The following is a 16676-nucleotide window of genomic DNA, read 5'->3' as shown; positions in this document are numbered from 1 at the left end:
GTTTTATAAGCTTGCAGTGGGTGTGTTACAGCTTTTTGCAACTTCTACACTGGCCATCCTTCTGTTGGATGTTACTGGTCCTCTGCTGTTCAACTGGTGGACTGAGTTCTGGGGCAATTTCATCCCAGAGCTGGAGTCTCACGTGGAGCATATTGTGGAAAACAAGCATCTGTCATCTAAACTGGGTGTATCGCTTTCAGGTTTTGGAGCAGTGTTTGGCAACAGAAAACTCTGGGTTGTAGATTGTGCATTCTGTGTATTTGTGATGCGCTATTTTGTGGGCTGTACTGTAGCTAACCTTCCTGGTTTTGTTTTTCTTTAGTTGCTCAGAAGATTGTTGCAACAAGGAAGAAACAGCAGCTCTCAATTGGCCCCTGCAAATCTCTGCCAAACTCTCCAAGCCACTCATCTGTGTGTTCTGCCCAGGTTTCTGCTGTACATATCAGCCAGGTACAGACTTATAGTGAATGCTTGCTTGAAAAAAGGATCTGATGGTTGCTTTTCATCTAGTATATTTTATGCCGGTGCTTCTTGCTGATCGGTAGATAGTTGGCATTTGAAAGCTATTGGTAGTCTGTAGTTTGAAGCTTTATTTTTTAATTGACTTGACTTTGTTTCCAGAAAACTGCTGCAGTAAAATAGTTTGGCTTTAAAGCCATCTTTGATCATACTGATGAATGCCCAGCAGCCTGCTGCTCTGAATGCACCAACTGTTATCATAGGAGGATTTTCTGTACTGTGTTTTAAAATTGCCTCATTACGTTTTTGGTTATTTTTCTCATTCAGTTTTGTGCTGAGCAGTAATAACTTGTGTATCTCACTGGTTAAAGTGCTAGAGTTCCCCATTTGTGAGTACTGTGTACATTTGCAATTTCCTGTCTCTGCTGCTGAGATTCCCCTTTAATGACATATAGTGATGCATGTTGATACCAACTTATAGATACTGTGTGTAGAGACAAAACAAAATACTACCTTAATGCATGGCAGGAATTCCTTGGTGGCATTTTAGGAAACAATATGGTTAATACCAGAATTTTCTGACTTGTTCAGTTTTTACTCACATATGTTAACACACTCTTCCATATTCCCCTTGTCATACTCTCCCTCAATATCTTTGTTTTCTAGTGCCAAGTGCCACCGTACATTCACAGTTAGGATGTATATAAGCTCTGGCATTCAGATCCAAGACCTTTGGTGCCAGGCAGGTTGTGTTCCCACTGTGCTCTCTCACTCTTGGGAAATGGATGCATAAGGCCATCATTTTGACCCTTACAGTCTGTGACCAGACCTGTGGCCTGATTTCCTCTACAGCAGTCTGAAGTGTTTGACTGGTATCCAGGTCTCCTGGCATGGTTTTCAACATAAACTCCATAATGTACCAATAGTGTTTTCTAAGGCTATATTACACTCTTGAGACACCTGTGTGAGGTTTTGATATATCTATGGAATTTTCTTCCATGTTAAAGTGCCTGCTTTTTGGCCAAAAAAAAAAAAATCCAACATAGTGAAGAAGGGTTCTATCTTTGCAGGAAAGGTTTTGTTACCATTTTTTCCCTTTACTTTGACAAGTTCCTGTGCTCTGAAGTCACTTGGTTTAGATGCATACCACAGGATGAAGGCTCTGGTTCTTCTGTGGTTGTAGTGGCTGTTGGTCTTCTGTGCCCTAGTGAAAATTTCTGCCACTGGGTTGTCTCTGAAGATGCAGATGCCAGTTTGGTCTTAGAGTGCTTTGCTGTGAGACGTTCTGCCTTGAGCTGAGTCTAGATACCATCCTCAGACTGACTCTCATTTATGCTGATTATACCAAAAGAAAATGCTTAAGACTCCACTTTCTAAAGCAGGTGCTGATATGCATGACTCTTCTGAAGACCCCTGGCACCTTCTGGTTAAGTAGCAAGTTCCTTACATGGAACTTTTCTGTTGTATGTACCATTGGCCAAAGTTTCCTCAGCCAGTTCATTGCCACAAGCACTTGCAACTAACCTTCTGTGAAATGCTCTTCTTCCAAACAGTGTCCTCTAGGCAGTTGTGTATGTTCATACTTCTAGAATTATGCTGCTTGTAGGGGCTGAGACCTGTCCTATTCAGTGGTGAAAGAGAAAATGTGGTGTCACAGGAATGTGGACAGCAAATGACACCAATACTGACCTTACTTTTGGGTCCAAGAATAACCTAGTTTACTCAGCTTGTTGATGTCTGTATAGTTTTTCAAGACTTTCTGAGGAGGATAGGTAATGCTTCGTACACTCCAGTCTTAGCCAGCTGCATCTCGTGTTCTACATTGTCTCAAAGCAGTTGTAGTCACCCTTCTTGTTAAATAAAGAACACCGAGTATCTAGTTTCTCAGCAGTTTCCTACTCAGGTCTAATTTGGAAGCAAAGAACAAATACTAAATTCTAGACAAGCACTTCCCCTATGTGGCACATTTCTTGCCAGTGATAAGGACTGTTTGCAAAAAATCAAGAAGCATGGTAGCTTTTTGGATAAGAATCCCTACAATCTCTCTCAACATAAATGAAAGTATGTTTTTCACTGCCTTTGCTAGCTGGCATAATTATCCAAAGGGGCAATTGCAGCACTAGTTGAAGATGTCTGTCTTGTGAGGCTGATGTCATGGCTTAAAGTATAGGTCATAAATCTATTTCATATCTTATTGCCTTTGTGCTATGCTTAAAGGCAGTACAACCTTGTTTAAGGAAAAGAAGACAAATCCTTATCTTAGACTTAAAAGAACTTTGCAACTGCAATTCCAAGTTTAGGATGATCTGGGGGAAGATTTACCATCTCTGATCTTGGCTGGAAGACTAGCTGGTGTCTTGCCCTTTAGAGAATATTATTTGACATAACAATATTTCACTGAAGATTTCCTCCATGAGTCAAAAGTGTTATTGTTACAGTGCCCTGCTAGTTGCATTCTCCACAGGACTGAAGGCCTTCAGAAGTAGTGGTTACACAGATCACTGCAGATGGAGTGAAATATTGTTTCTTCTCTGGTTGGATCGCTCTGGTGATCTCACTCTTGCTAACTCTCCAGATGACTCTGCAGTCAAGAGCTTAGGCTTTAGAGAAAAGAAAAGGAAAAAGAAGTATCCCCTTACCTGATCTAGTCCTTAGCATACCTTGGGGGAAATTGTAAGGCTTTACACCAACAAGTCTTTCTCCACCTGGTAGTTTCAGCTGTCAAATGATGGAAGGCTTGTTTGTGTGTTCAGATGTGTATCTATGCTCTTATCCAGTAGTCCCAAGTTTTGAATGCCAAGGTAACATCCCCTTCCAGAAAATTCTCTCAGATATGTCTGCACTCCTGCACTTGCATATTTCCAGATACCCCTCTCTCAGAATTAAATGCTTCATAGTCCAGTGACCAAATTTACTTCTGTTTGCAGTAGGTGCTGCTTCTGTTTTCCTACTCTTGACTTTTTGTTTCTAATGCCTGTGTCAGTCAAAGCAAAGGTTTTATTTGGAAACCTTTCATAGACAGTCAATAACCCTTGGTGGTTCCACATACACGTGTTGGCTTTCAGGGCAGCACAGAATGCATGCAAAGTATTTAATTCTCAAATCCAGGGATACTATTTATGATTTGTGATGGACATGTTTATTGTATACTCTTTCAACAAGAAGGGTGGTGCAGTGTTGCTTATATTCTGCTAGGAAAGGATGTCTGATGCAGTGAGAAGTGCCTCAGTCAGCAGCTCATCCTCTGTTTTTTTTCTAAACACTTCAAGAGGTGGAGTGAGTTGTTTTGAGAGAAAGAAGCATTGTTTAGTGTGTTGAAGGCCTCTTAAGGCCACAGGGTGTCTCCAGATAGGTGGTTTTACTTCGACTATCAACAGAAAATGCACACTGGGGAGTACAGACCAGTTACTTCTGTATCTGGTGTCATAAAATCATAGAATGGTCTGAGTTGGAAAGGACCTCCAAAGGTCACCTAGTCCAATCCCCTCTGCAGTAAGCAGGGGCATCCTCAACTAGATCAGGTTGCTCAGATCCCTGTCAAGCCTCAGCTATCAGACCCATATCTACCCCAGCTTTCATTCTGCCCACTCTCCAACCCCTTGCCAGTCTTCCTAGGCATGATGTGCTAGCAGACCATGCTAAATTTTATTTCAAAAGCATGAATTCCCCTTTCATTACAAAACCACAGAGGCATTCTTTTTCCATGAACTTATTGATGTACTGAAAAAGTTGCATGTTCTTCACACCTGACTGAAGGGAGGAAAGCATTTTTAAGATATTAACTTAAAAGTATAGTGCTAATATCCGACGGTTCCAAAGGGTTCTTCTCTCTGCTCAGATCCTGAAAGCAGTGATCATTTTGTTCCAAAAATCATGAGGCTATTTGGGTGAGTGCTACCTTTGGTCTCCAATGTATTCCACCTGATGCATCACAAATCTGTGTGAAGTAGCCCTGTATTAGATACCTTTTTGAGTAGCTAACTGGAGTTGTGCCTGTTTTCAAGTTTACACTGTTGTGAAAACATGACAAAATCCCATGGCATGACACCTGTAGTGGCTGTTTCTGTGAAGGACTTTGTTCCCCTCTTCAGAGAAGCTGATGGTGTGGACATTTCAGCTAGGAGTCCCCAGCAGTGTTAGCTTACTGGTAGATTACAGTTTTGAAGGTAAAAATGAAAATACTGTTTGTCGGTGGCTATAATTCATTGAGATCTGTAGTCTGCATGTACTTTCACACTTGCTGTTTCTCCTGCAGTTCAGCTGGTTATGTTCTGCTGTGAGAGAGGGTTAATATGGCACCGTGTTGCCATGTCTGCCCGTACAGCATGTATTCTGCAGTGACAGAAAGGGACCTTAGACACCACACCTTCCATACTCTGAGTTTAAAAATATTGCCTGAGTGGTGAGTGCTAGTGTGAAGTCACCTGCAAAATCATGATACATGTGGACTGCAGTGCAGAGAAATGTGTTTGCTGGGCAGCACTGTCACTCTTCTAGGAGCTTTGCATTATACCTGAGCAAAATTGGGAGTTCAATGCACATTTTACTCAAGTGCAGCACGGGTATGGCTAGCACACGAGCTTGCTCCTTACTCCCTGCTGCAAATCTGTCAAGATCCATTATTTATGCTTTCACTATGCCTCCATAAAGTTTTTACTACAACATGATTGTCTAAATATGTAAATTAAACTATTAAAAGCAAAGTGCAGTCAGCTTAATCAGTCCATTATTTTACTGTATACGAGATCTGATTATGGATAAGCACTAAATAGTAGGGTACAATTATTTATAGTGGGGGTCATTTGGGATGAAATTGTTGTAATATTTGCACTTGAATAGAGAGACTACATCACCTAACTAGCTTTTCCTTCTGCTTTTTCATGTAATTTCAAAACTACAACTACAAGAAAACAATATTTAAGTGAATGTTTAAAACAGTGTTTAAGTGAAAACAATACTTAATAGCATTGCAGCATGTGCAATAATCCTTCTGTGTTCACAAGCTTTATTTCGAGGTAATCTCTAACTTTTAAAACAAGCTTTTTATGTACATGCTGCCTGTTCCTGTGCATAGTTTCACACACAGTACACAGGTATGTGGAGATGCATTCTCCAGGACTCAGGAGTCAAAACCCAGTGCATGTGTTGGTGTACTTTTTCCTCTTCCCTCCATCTTCACAGGGCCACAGTTATGTTCCTGCATTTAGGTGTTGTTATGCCCACTGTTGCCTTTTCTAAGGTGTCTTAAACTTCAGACTCAGACCTGATCTTATCTTAGATTTTCCAGTTCATAGTGCAGTTGCTGCCAGTGTATTACTGAAGCTTATTGTCACACTTGATTATTAAATGTTGCTGTGATTTCATTGAGATGGCTTTTTTCGAATGTGCCCACTGAGTTTGTCTTTAGAAGCTGTCTTTAGGTTTTCTTGATGCTCTTTGGTCTGTTGGATAGGACAGATCTACTCCTCTACCATGTATTACAATGAGGAAGGGCAAAAGCTCTTGAGATGGACAGGTTCCAAGCTGCTGAAAAGTTGAAAATTGTTCATTTATTACAAGACTATTTGGTTTCACTGCAGAGGGTTAAATGGAAATCTCCAGAGCCTTTTATTTGGACCTAGGTTTGAAACCTGCTGTCAAAATTGTATTCTACAGCAGTATACTCTAGGCTTTCCTGGCTTTTCTGAGACAACTACTAAGCAGTTTTCTCCTGAATCTGCCTTTGGATGTGTGGCTGGATATCACCAAAATCCTTTCAGTGAGTTAGCCTTCCATTTGAGAGGGTTTTCAGATGAAAGACCAAGATAATGTGACTTTCATGCGAAAACTTTGTGAAAGTGGGAATGAAAATGTGTCCCCACTAAAGAATTTTTTATAAGGCTTTTGTTTTTCTATAGAAATAATTTTTTCCCTGCCTCCCCCAAAAGCAAAAGGTGATGTTAAGCTGTGTAATGTCCCAGTGGACATTAGAGTGCTTATTTAGGTGGTTTTGACTGCCACAACTTTAACCAGTTTGTCTGCAGTCAGCAAGTTGGTTTGTATTTGGTACATGTTGGGTTACATGTGCTGAACAGAAGATTGTTCTTCAGATTCACTGCCTTAATTTTTATGACTCGAGACAAACATTAAGTTCTGTGAATTACAGTTACTGCCACATGTCCTAAATTCTGTACCTCACTCCAGTGATCTTGTTATTAAATGCTTGCCTCCTGGTGATGGCAGGAAACTGCTCCCTATGATCTTAGTGTGGCAAAGTCCATAAACTTCTGTTTGGTGCAAGCAAACAACCCAACAGAGACCAGTCACCACCTTTTGTTGCCTTCAGCAGTGCATTAGGTTGAGATGTTACCAAGAATATGGTTTCCAAGTGCTTGTCTGGCTGCATTTGTCATCACTCCTGTCTGTGCAGCCTCTAACTTGGAGCTCACATCTGAGCTTTCGTGTCCACCCCATTCTCTCTATTGAGGTGTTTCAGAGCAGCCATATCATCTTCCATGTGTACTGATGATTAGCATCCTCAGTAGGAGTAGGAGCTTGTTTGGTATGCCATGCTTTTATTCTGTGGAAATCCTCAAGGGTTTTTTTAAATCTTTTATTGAAATAGATAATTTTTAAACTTTTTTTTCCCCAGCCAGTGGGTTTGACATGGCTTATTTCAGACCACCCCAGAATTTTATTTACAAAGTTTGAAATCCAGTGGGGTTAGTATGTGTGGAAAAAAAACCATTGCCTGCAGGACTCTTTATAGGAGCCATCTGTAAAGGAATGCTTGTCTTTGGAGACTAGAATGCCCTCCATGTAAATGTTTTCCTTTAGGAGTTACTCATTCCTGGAAAATAAATCACTTAAAAATACACTAGACAATATCTCACTGCAGAGGGTCTAAAATGGTGCTGTAAGGTGATGAAAGATTAAAAACGCACAATTTTAGGGAATCCTTTACATGCTTTGTCTGGGGAAATGGGCAATTAGGGTAGAAATCTGTTAATTTTCTTAAAAAAAAGAAAAGAAAAAGGCAGTGCATCGTTATGAAGTTCATCACTATTATGAAACACAGCTGCATCATTTGCTTTCGACAGCTTGTGGTTCAATTCCTGTCGTCGGTGTGCAACATAACTTTCCTCCTGCCTTTCTCTGTAGAAGAGGCTTCTGTGTCTTTTGAGGTATAACCCTGCTGTGATCTTTCTTTTCTCATCATCTCCATCACTTACTGTCTTTTTTTTCTTTTTTTCCCCTCCTCAGGTGAAGCTTGCAGCTGCATAGTTTTCATTGAAAATGTGTGCAGTGTCTGTTCCCATTAATGGTTGCTTTCTTAGGTTTCCTTCTCGCTGATTTTTCATGCTTCAGTTCAGTCATGGCAGAGCGGACAGTAGGTCCTCACCACTCTAGTGTGAAAGCCATGACAGCAACATGACCCTCCTCATCTCAGGCACATCTACTGGTTTGAGTACTCCTTTGCAAAGTCTTTGGCTGATAGTTTTTGCCAAAAAGTTTGCTGAACTTCAGAGTGTTCTAGGTATATAGTTTTTCATGACTTTTTCATGCACGAGTCTGTCCTGTGTTTGTTTGGAGAGGTAAACTCTGACTTCCACAAGCTCAGTGCATCTCCTTGCAGGCCATTTATTCTCCTGTATGTTCGGTGTGTTACTTGGAGTCTCAGCAAGAACCTATAGAGAAAGGGAAAGAGAAGGCAGAGTAGATTAAGGTCACTTCTTCCCAGATTGTCCTGCTCATCTCTCCAGTGTTACCATTCTCTGTTAGGACACTAAAAACAATCATTTCACATCTTGTTCTTTTAACTCCTTTGATTCATATACCTGGGATATCTGCAAATTCTGCTTGCTAGTTCCCCTGGGCTCTTGAAAATGCTGTAGAAAACCCCTCCTGAGATCCTCTGTTACTTTCAATAGCCTTATCTCTGGCATTTTGACAGCCATGCTGTGCCAAATCAGTCAGAATGAAGGGAAAATTTAATCTAATGCCATATATATACACATTTATTTAAAGAGGAGAACCTTTCTTCATCAAAAAGCTCATTTGCTTCATTGTCAGTCCTATCTGGTCACACAAAACTGAGCTGAGGAACATGTTGGTTACAGAGAAACAGTGACTCAGTGTTCTGGATTTCTATCTTCATTGATTGGCCCTTCAGCCCAGACATGAGCTGCTTGTCTCATGCCTCTTATCCTGGATGTTTCCTGAATTAAACAAACAGAACAACAACAACAACCCCATTCAAAAAAAAAAACCCAAACCAAAACACAGTTCAGAAAAGCTGGAAGAATCAGAAGAGAGCTTGAAATCATTAAAAGACACTTCAACTGGATGGTACAAAGTCTTGTCTTTTACTTGCTTTTCCTTCAAAGGTTTCATTTTGACTTGCATCTTGAGAACTTGGTCCATATGCTGATCGCCAAGGAGATGAATTCTTACCTACAGCAGTTAAGATGAGAACAAGTAATGGGTTAAGTGTCATGGGAGAATCCTGCTCCTCAGGAATCCTGGAAATACCCTTATACCATCTTTCCTCATTGCTTTTAGGAAACTTAGCTGCCTTAAAGATCTTTTTTTCATCATTTAGTGTACATCTTAGACTTTTATTTCCTCTCTCATAATTATCTGTGAGTTGTCTAGACCCTTCACCCACTGCTGCTCTCTGGTGAGCTTTTCATCAACAGTGTGCAGAACCTTCCACTTTTGTTCCAGCCCCCCACCAGCATATACAGTATATCCTCAAGTTGTCTACCTGATTCTGAGAGGAAGAAAAGCTCTCCTTGTGTCTTTCCTGTCTACTTCCATATCCTTTTTAATAATACTTTTAGTACTTGTTTATATTATGTGTAATCAAAAAGTTAAAAAAAAAACCAAACAAACAGCAACCATCAACCAAACAAAAAAAGACTTTGTCCTTAATCACATTTTGGTCCTTTCTTTTCTGTCTGGTTTCCTCACCTTCCTGCTATTACTAGCTTATTACTTCAGTTTATTAATTGGTTTATAGGTCAAGTAAGTGACTGTTTTATTTCTTTCAAGACTGTGATGTAAGTTTTACATGTTTGGCTATTTGGAATAAATTAGTTTCTTTATTTAAAGTTTTGTATCTTTACACCAATGGCTCCAGCAAATGTGCTAGGAACTGTAGCAGCCATTTTACAGCGTTGAGTTATTTTCTTTTTCTTGCTTAGCATTCAGTGAACACATATCTCCAGGCCAGCATTAAGTCTAGATATGCAGTTCTGTGACACTAAGTATTTTTTCTTAGGTTTGAGGCAGAATTTGGTTCCACAAATTTGAAGTAGTAATCCAAAATTTGCAGGCTTTTCCTTGTAAAACAACTGAAACTCTGTGTATTCAGCCAAGATTATGTTGTATAAGGTGAAAATATGCCTGCCACATCGACAGAACAATCTGAATTTTCAAAAAATTAATGCCAGGGAGAATATTTAAGGACTTGGAATAGGAATGTGTGGAGAAGTGGCAGTATGGCAGTCCTAGTGTGTTCGTGAGCCTAGCCTGCTGTTCTTGCATTATCTGATTGAGAGGACTGAGGACTGATTAAGATACAGCTGTGGATTGTAACTTCCTGAAAGCAGTGTATCACTGTTTAAAACTAACTTTAATCCTTGCAGACCAGTAATGGAGGAGGGAGTTTAAGTGATTATTCCTCCTCTGTCCCATCAACTCCAAGCACCAGCCAGAAGGAGCTACGGATTGATGTTCCTCCCACTGCCAACACACCAACTCCTGTCCGTAAACAGTCCAAGCGCCGATCCAACCTCTTCACGGTGAGTGAGCCCAGGAAGAGACTATTGTTGTGATGTACCCAGTGCTGCTCTGTGGTGACGGCCTGAACTTCAACCCTGTTGAGTTGAGCTAGTCTAATACAAGCAGGAGGGTTGTGATGGATCTCTAGGCTCAAAACCAAAACCATTCAGAGTTATGATGGGGCAATTCTGTTTGGTGGCTTGAACAGTAACTGAATACAGTAAATTTATCGTGTTATGAATTGCAGTGAAACAAGTGAATCAGCAGTTGAGTTCTGATGCCTTTGTCCAGCTTCAAATCTCAGACTTGTCTTAATTTCCTGGTTTGGCAGTAGTCAGAGAGCAAGCTGAGCCTCTGTTCCCCAGTCCTGCCTTTACTCTGAGTAATGATGCTGACTCCAGTATTCCTCTGTGAGGTCTCCTGTGTTTGTAGAGAGGTCTTGGGGTTTGCCATGGGAATACCATTCAGTATGCAAAACTGCCCCATGCTACTTTTATTGCTAGACAGTCTCAACTTACTTTTCTTTCCCAGGGTTAAGAGAAGTGCTGGAGATGAAAATTACTTTTTTCTTTCCCAAACCATCTGTTTCTTGCTTCATTGAGAGGCAAGAAAAAATGTACTGAATACAAAGCCTGACTATTCGAATATGATAGGTCTTTGTTATGCATGTGTAGTTTGGGAGATGATAATGAAGCCTTGAGTGATGATTTCCATTGTTTAGCAGTCTTGCTGGAAGCTCTGGGATTGTATTGTGTGCATAATTGTGGGTTTGTAAGCAGTTTTTTGACACTTAACATGCTTTATAGGAAAAACACGATCCCTTTGGGCTCACATGTAAGTCCCTTGGTGATTGTAGTTACCCATGAGTTGTGTTTTGAAAGCCACAACTTGCCTGTCACCATAGAGAGTTTGCTTTTTTTTTTTTATTCCAAGGGTCCTGTCGTGTTCACTTCGCAAAACTCCTTAGCTGTATCCAGGGAACTGCCTTCAAAAGGGGTAAAACTATTTCCTTCTACTGTAAGCAAACTCTGACCTCTCTGCGTTTAAGTATCTAGAAAGTTTTGGAGCGCTGAGTGACAGTGCAGAGTCCTGCAGATCATGTTTCGTGTGTCCATCCCAAGTCATGTTTAAAATGAGATTTTTCAGACTCCTGCAAAGAATAAAAATAAAGCATTTTTGTTATGGTGCAAATGTCTAGGTGCAGAACAATAAAATGTGCATGAGTGACATGTGAAAAAGAGTCCAAGTTTGAAGCTGGCATTTTATAACAACCGTGCAGATTTGCTCCTGTTGGTGGAAATACTCACTGATGTTGGAGTGTACCTCCTGAGTTACCAACCCCACTAGGTGTCAGTGTCAGCCCAGGAACTGCCAGCAGAGAAACGCTTCTGGAAACAGCTGGGACACTGCAGCATCCCTCAAAAGTGTTTGCCAACCATTTCTGGTCTGAAGGACGTGTAAATGCTTCATGGTTCTATAGATGTTGTTGACATTTGGGAAACTGGGGATGTTTTAAATCAGAGTAAATATAAATTTGAGGAAGTGAATGGAGAAAAATCCACCCACATACAGTGCCAGAAAGAGTTTGAGAACGTTAAGCCCACTGTATTTGCTATGAATGAATAGACTAAAGCTCTGGGTTGTGATAATTTATAGTACAGTGAGAACCAAATGTAGTAATACAAGAGGATGTTGATAGTTGCGTTAATACTTAATAACTGGGGAAAAAAATCTGGGGAAAACAAATCCTTTTAAAAAACAAAACAAAACCAAAAAACCCAAAAAACTTTTCAGAATTAGTTTTGTCTTTTAAGATCTGGGTGTGCTGAATGTTGTGTCATGAGTTGTGCTGTAACCTCTGTCCTGAATTATTTAACACTGACCCTACTGTAACACAGTTTTCATACTGCGTCAGCAGTTATAACCTGGAATTATTTAAATGATTAATAGATGACAAGAATTCTCTGTCTAGTCATGAACAGAGTGCATAATCAAAACATTTTACTGTTTATCTCTGGATTTCTTCCTCTGCTTCTTTCCTGGTCTATTACTTGCTTATGCTTTTACTCACAGAATCGGATATGTTTCTGCTTAAGAGGAAATCACTCCTTGTTATCTAGCATAGGTAATATGTTTGGATTCCTGCATGAAGATCTGTTAGTGCTGGAAGAAGACAGAGTTCAGTATGTGTTTTCTTAAACTGATTACAGCTTTAGAGTTGGGAATTTTAAGCACGTTCATATTTAAGTGCATTAAATGCAGCATCTGATCCTTTTGACTTTGAATATTAATATTTGCTGTAGAGCTGTTGTTGCAGTCGCTGACTTTCCGGTTGGGTGAAAAATGGATCAAATATTAGCAGAAGGGCGAATGTCTTTTGTGCCGTGTATTAGCAGGGACAACTAACTAAAAAGTAGTGTATAGTACAGGTGGGGATTTAAGATCTTCAGCAAAGAACTAGTTCTAACCATATGGGGTGAAAGAATTGGTACAATAAGAAGCATCTGCTGTCCCACGGTCAGGATCATCTATCTTACACCGTTGTGGAATAGGAAGCAAGACTCTTTTAAAAAGTTGAAATGAGCTCTGCTCTCTGTCTCAGTATCTGCTGTTGGAGATCAGTGCTCTTGCTTTTGGGGCTCTCTGCACTGCTGAAACTGGACTCTGGGTGTGCCCAGACTTGGCTACTGTATCCTTCTGGGGCTAGATCTTATTCACAGACCTAACTTGGGTTAAGATTTTATACTGATGTAAGTCTGTTTATGACTTCCAGCGCAAAGGGGAAGTGACTCAGATGATATTCATGCAGGTGTTCTAATTTTTTTTTTTTTTTTTTTACTTTTTGTAGTTCACTTGAATGAAGTTTAAAATAGAATGACTTAATGTGTAGATGTGACATCAGAAAAAGGCCTAGCAAATGTTGATCCAGTATGGTGTAGAATCTTTTTATTTTTCACACGGTAGGATATAAGATGCATTGTGTGTGTCATAGGTACAAAAGCATAAAAGATCAGAATATATCTGTTTCACTGCAGTTTGTCTTTATAAATAGAGGAACCTGCTAAGATTCTCCTCTTGATAATTGAATGCATTCTGTTACAATCAGCTAGAATAGAATTTCCCTAACAGAAATTTCTTCATTTCTATACTTTAGGCATTTGATAATATTTTGCATATAGATATTTCCCTTCTGTGTGCAGTGTTTTGTTTCCAGATATTTTACAGAATGGAAGACATGATGATTTAAAAATGAAAATGAAAACCAGTGCATAGATACTTAGCTTGCTTTTCAGAGGCCAAATAAAAAAAAGAAACATTCAAGTTGACAACTTCCCTCCCAAGGATTTGGCTACCTTCACTGAGTTTCTTTAAAATGTCACTTACGGGCGCTTTGCGCCATTGAAGCATTGTTTTGCCTTGTATTATTGGAAAGTGGCACTTTCAGATTCAGAAATCTGTCTTGAAGGACGAGGAACAATAGTTATCCTGAACACTGGATTTCATCCCTCCCACTTGTTTTGCTTTCTTTCATTTAGTCTTTGTTTAATTTCCCGGCACGTCATTCCATTGCCCCGAACCATAGTAACTAGTGATAAGAACCCCTTCCCGGCAGAGCGGGGAAAGCAGCACGGGGTCCCTGCTGGGTAAATGTGTTGCTTAGAATGGTGTTACTTGAAGTCTTCCTCTGTGGGTTTTCTCCCTCCCCTTCTGCACTCTCGTGCCTGAGGGTAACTGCTTCAGGGATTTTTATTTTTGTTTTCTTCCTTCCACCCCTTCATATAATATGGAAAGTGGGTGTTGGCTCTCTGTGATCTTAATTGTTCTCCTAATTTCAGTGTCTTTCAAACATCTCTTTCTGCTGAAAATGAGAAGCAGGATCTTGTGTCGCTCTGGTTTTCATTAACTTCCCATTGTGGTACTGGACATCACAAATGTATCTGTTTCATATATCATCCCTGATTTGAAAAGCACATGAAAATGTTTTCCCATTTTCGATATTGTGTGAGTAATGTTCCTATTGAAAAGTAATGAAGTGAAGTTGTCACTTGTCAGTTCAGTTATTAAGGAGGACGACTCTCAGGTCTTCTTTTTGTGATAAAATAAATCTGTTGCAATCATTATGCCCATGTGTTCTTTCACAATAATGGACTGGAATCTGATTAACTTCTTAAAATTCCTGTATAACTTTATAAAGTTAGGAAGTGAGCGCTGTGAGCTTCCTCCTGGGCAGTTCTACTGTTATAGAAAGCCAAGATCAGGCAATTCAGCCTTTAAACATTGGTTACATTTTATTCATACTGATTGTTCTTCATTTTGTTCAGATAACTTCTTTTTTTCACTCTCAGTTGTTAACTTTTCATGCAATTTCAACTTTGTAACAATCCAAAGGTAGGGGAAAAAAAAGAAATTAAAGTCAATGTGATCAAAACCAGTATAATAAAATCACATTTCAAAGTAATTGATAACATTTCTAAAAATCACACAGATGAAAGTTAAATGTATGCATGCATGGATCAGGTTGTTTTTTAATGAGGACCTGGAACCTTCATTCCTCTTTGGAGCTGCTATTGGAGACTTCAGGAATGTGTCCTCTGATCTGCTGGGTCTTCAGGCAGTGAAACTGTAACTCTTTCAACCCAAACACTACTTGGCACAAGTGGATGGTTTGAAAATTAGAGGTGGTATTTTAGCATTTGCTTTTGGGGATAGTTGTGTACATTTGTAGATTTCAGACCTGCACCTTTTGAGTCTGTATTTGTGTGTCAAAATACTTTCTTTTAATTGCTTTTTTAAAAAAAAAGAAGCCTAAACAAAAACAAAACAAAACATTTTAAAAATCATTCTCTGTGTGAACTGCTACATTTAATGGGGCACAAACTTTCTTTTTGCTCTGCAGTCTCGGAAGGGGAGTGACCCAGACAAAGAGAAGAAGGTCCTGGAGAGCAGAACAGATAGCATTGGAAGCGGTCGTGCAATCCCAATTAAACAGGTAATGCTGAAATACTTTTTTTTTTTTTTTTTCCCTGCTTTCCATAGTTGGAGACACACCTCAGGTCTTAAGCGCTCTGATGGCGGCCCGTGTGCCAAGACGCATTTGATGTGCTCTGGTGATGAATGTGGAAGTCACTCACTTGACATCAATTAGGAGAGGTTCCTATGTGTATTAAAATAGGATCATTAGAATAAGAAGAGGGAAAATGTGACAACAGGCCTAATGAAGTGCAGTCTGCCGGCCTGCATATGGAGCGGGTTTCTAGGCTGTGCTGGCTTCAAAGCTGCCTTTGTAGAGGGGGCTTTGATTGGGCCGTGTGCTGCCAGTCGGCAGGGTAAATCAGATCGCTCTACAAGAGCCCCTTGTGATCGCAGAAATAGCCTGATGTGGCCCTAATTTGCTACTGCAGACGGACATCTGAACACAGTTTCAGGCTGGTTCGTAACAACGAGGCAATTAGTTGTGATAATCATAGCCGGTGTGTCAGCTGTGCGCTCTTGTTTGTAATTTGCTAATGAAGGAATTGTAACTTTGATTAGGTTCAGTTTCATTTAGACCTTATTATATAAGAGAACGTTTACAGCTGTAATGTGTGGCCTTAATTAAACTTCCTCATTACACAACAGGACTTGAATTCAAGGATTTGTTTTGGTCTGTTTTACTAGCCTAGATGTACTTTCATTAGCCCAGAAACTCAATTGTAGCTGAGAACACTCCTTTGAAAGGCAAAAGCAGTGCCAGCATCTGATGCAGAGTGTTTGGGTGAATGAGATCATTTGCTTTCTCCAAATGAATTGCACTGTATTCACACAGATGATAAATGGCATGTTTAGTGCTTGCAGGGGAGGCTTTACACATAGTTTCTGCAGTAATGGTTGCAAGTATTTACTTTTGTGAGAGTTACTTTGCTGGAGATAGTAAAAGCACAGAGGGAAGGGTGCTTATTTTCTTCCTACACAGTTGTTTCCAGTTTCCTCTGGTGGCTCCCCTCCCCTCCAGAAGGTCACTTGCTTGTTTTAATCTTTCCTCAGTCCATGCTTCATCTTGCCAGGTAGCCCTGGGGCTCCTCTGTGGGGCTGGGTTTATGTGCTTTGTGGGCTTCATGGGTGTCTTGTTTGTTTCCATTTTTGGGAGTTGTGGGGGTTTTTTGGTGGTGGGGGTTGTTTTTTTTTAAGTAAGAGTTGTGGGGGTTTTGGGTTGTTTTTGTTTTGTTTTGTTTTTTCTTTCTGGAAGTAAGAGGGTAATGGGGTTTGTACCCTTAACTGCCTGCAATGATTTTTCTTTCCTAAAGGCAGTCAAAAAGACCTTTTGGGATCATCAGGCAGCAAAAGTGCTGTTGTGTCTGTGAATCTCTAGTAGACAAATTTTAATCAAACATGCTGCAACTCAGAAGAGCAGTTTGAAACCAGTTCAGCTCAGTGTTTGGCTCTGCATTCAGGGGAGGAGATTCCAGGCATTT

At 40.1% G+C, this 16676-nt stretch overlaps 1 protein-coding gene across 3 annotated transcripts in view; it reads left to right on the top strand.

Moving 5' to 3' along the window:
- The window catches only part of AGAP1 (ArfGAP with GTPase domain, ankyrin repeat and PH domain 1), a 375696-nt gene that overhangs the window by 177408 nt on the left and 181612 nt on the right, over window positions 1-16676 (top strand). For all 3 annotated transcript variants that reach the window (XM_054380803.1, XM_054380802.1, XM_054380801.1), the window contains exons 7-9: window positions 323-450; window positions 10089-10244; window positions 15122-15214. In XM_054380803.1, the coding sequence (XP_054236778.1) occupies window positions 323-450; window positions 10089-10244; window positions 15122-15214 (377 nt within the window). The remainder of the gene's footprint in view (window positions 1-322; window positions 451-10088; window positions 10245-15121; window positions 15215-16676) is intronic.

The sequence above is a fragment of the Indicator indicator genome, chromosome 5, assembly GCF_027791375.1.
Source record: "Indicator indicator isolate 239-I01 chromosome 5, UM_Iind_1.1, whole genome shotgun sequence".
NCBI classification, from domain to species: Eukaryota; Metazoa; Chordata; class Aves; order Piciformes; family Indicatoridae; genus Indicator; species Indicator indicator.
The sequence above is the reverse complement of the archived record's forward strand: the minus strand, read 5'-3'. Positions and strand labels throughout refer to the sequence as shown.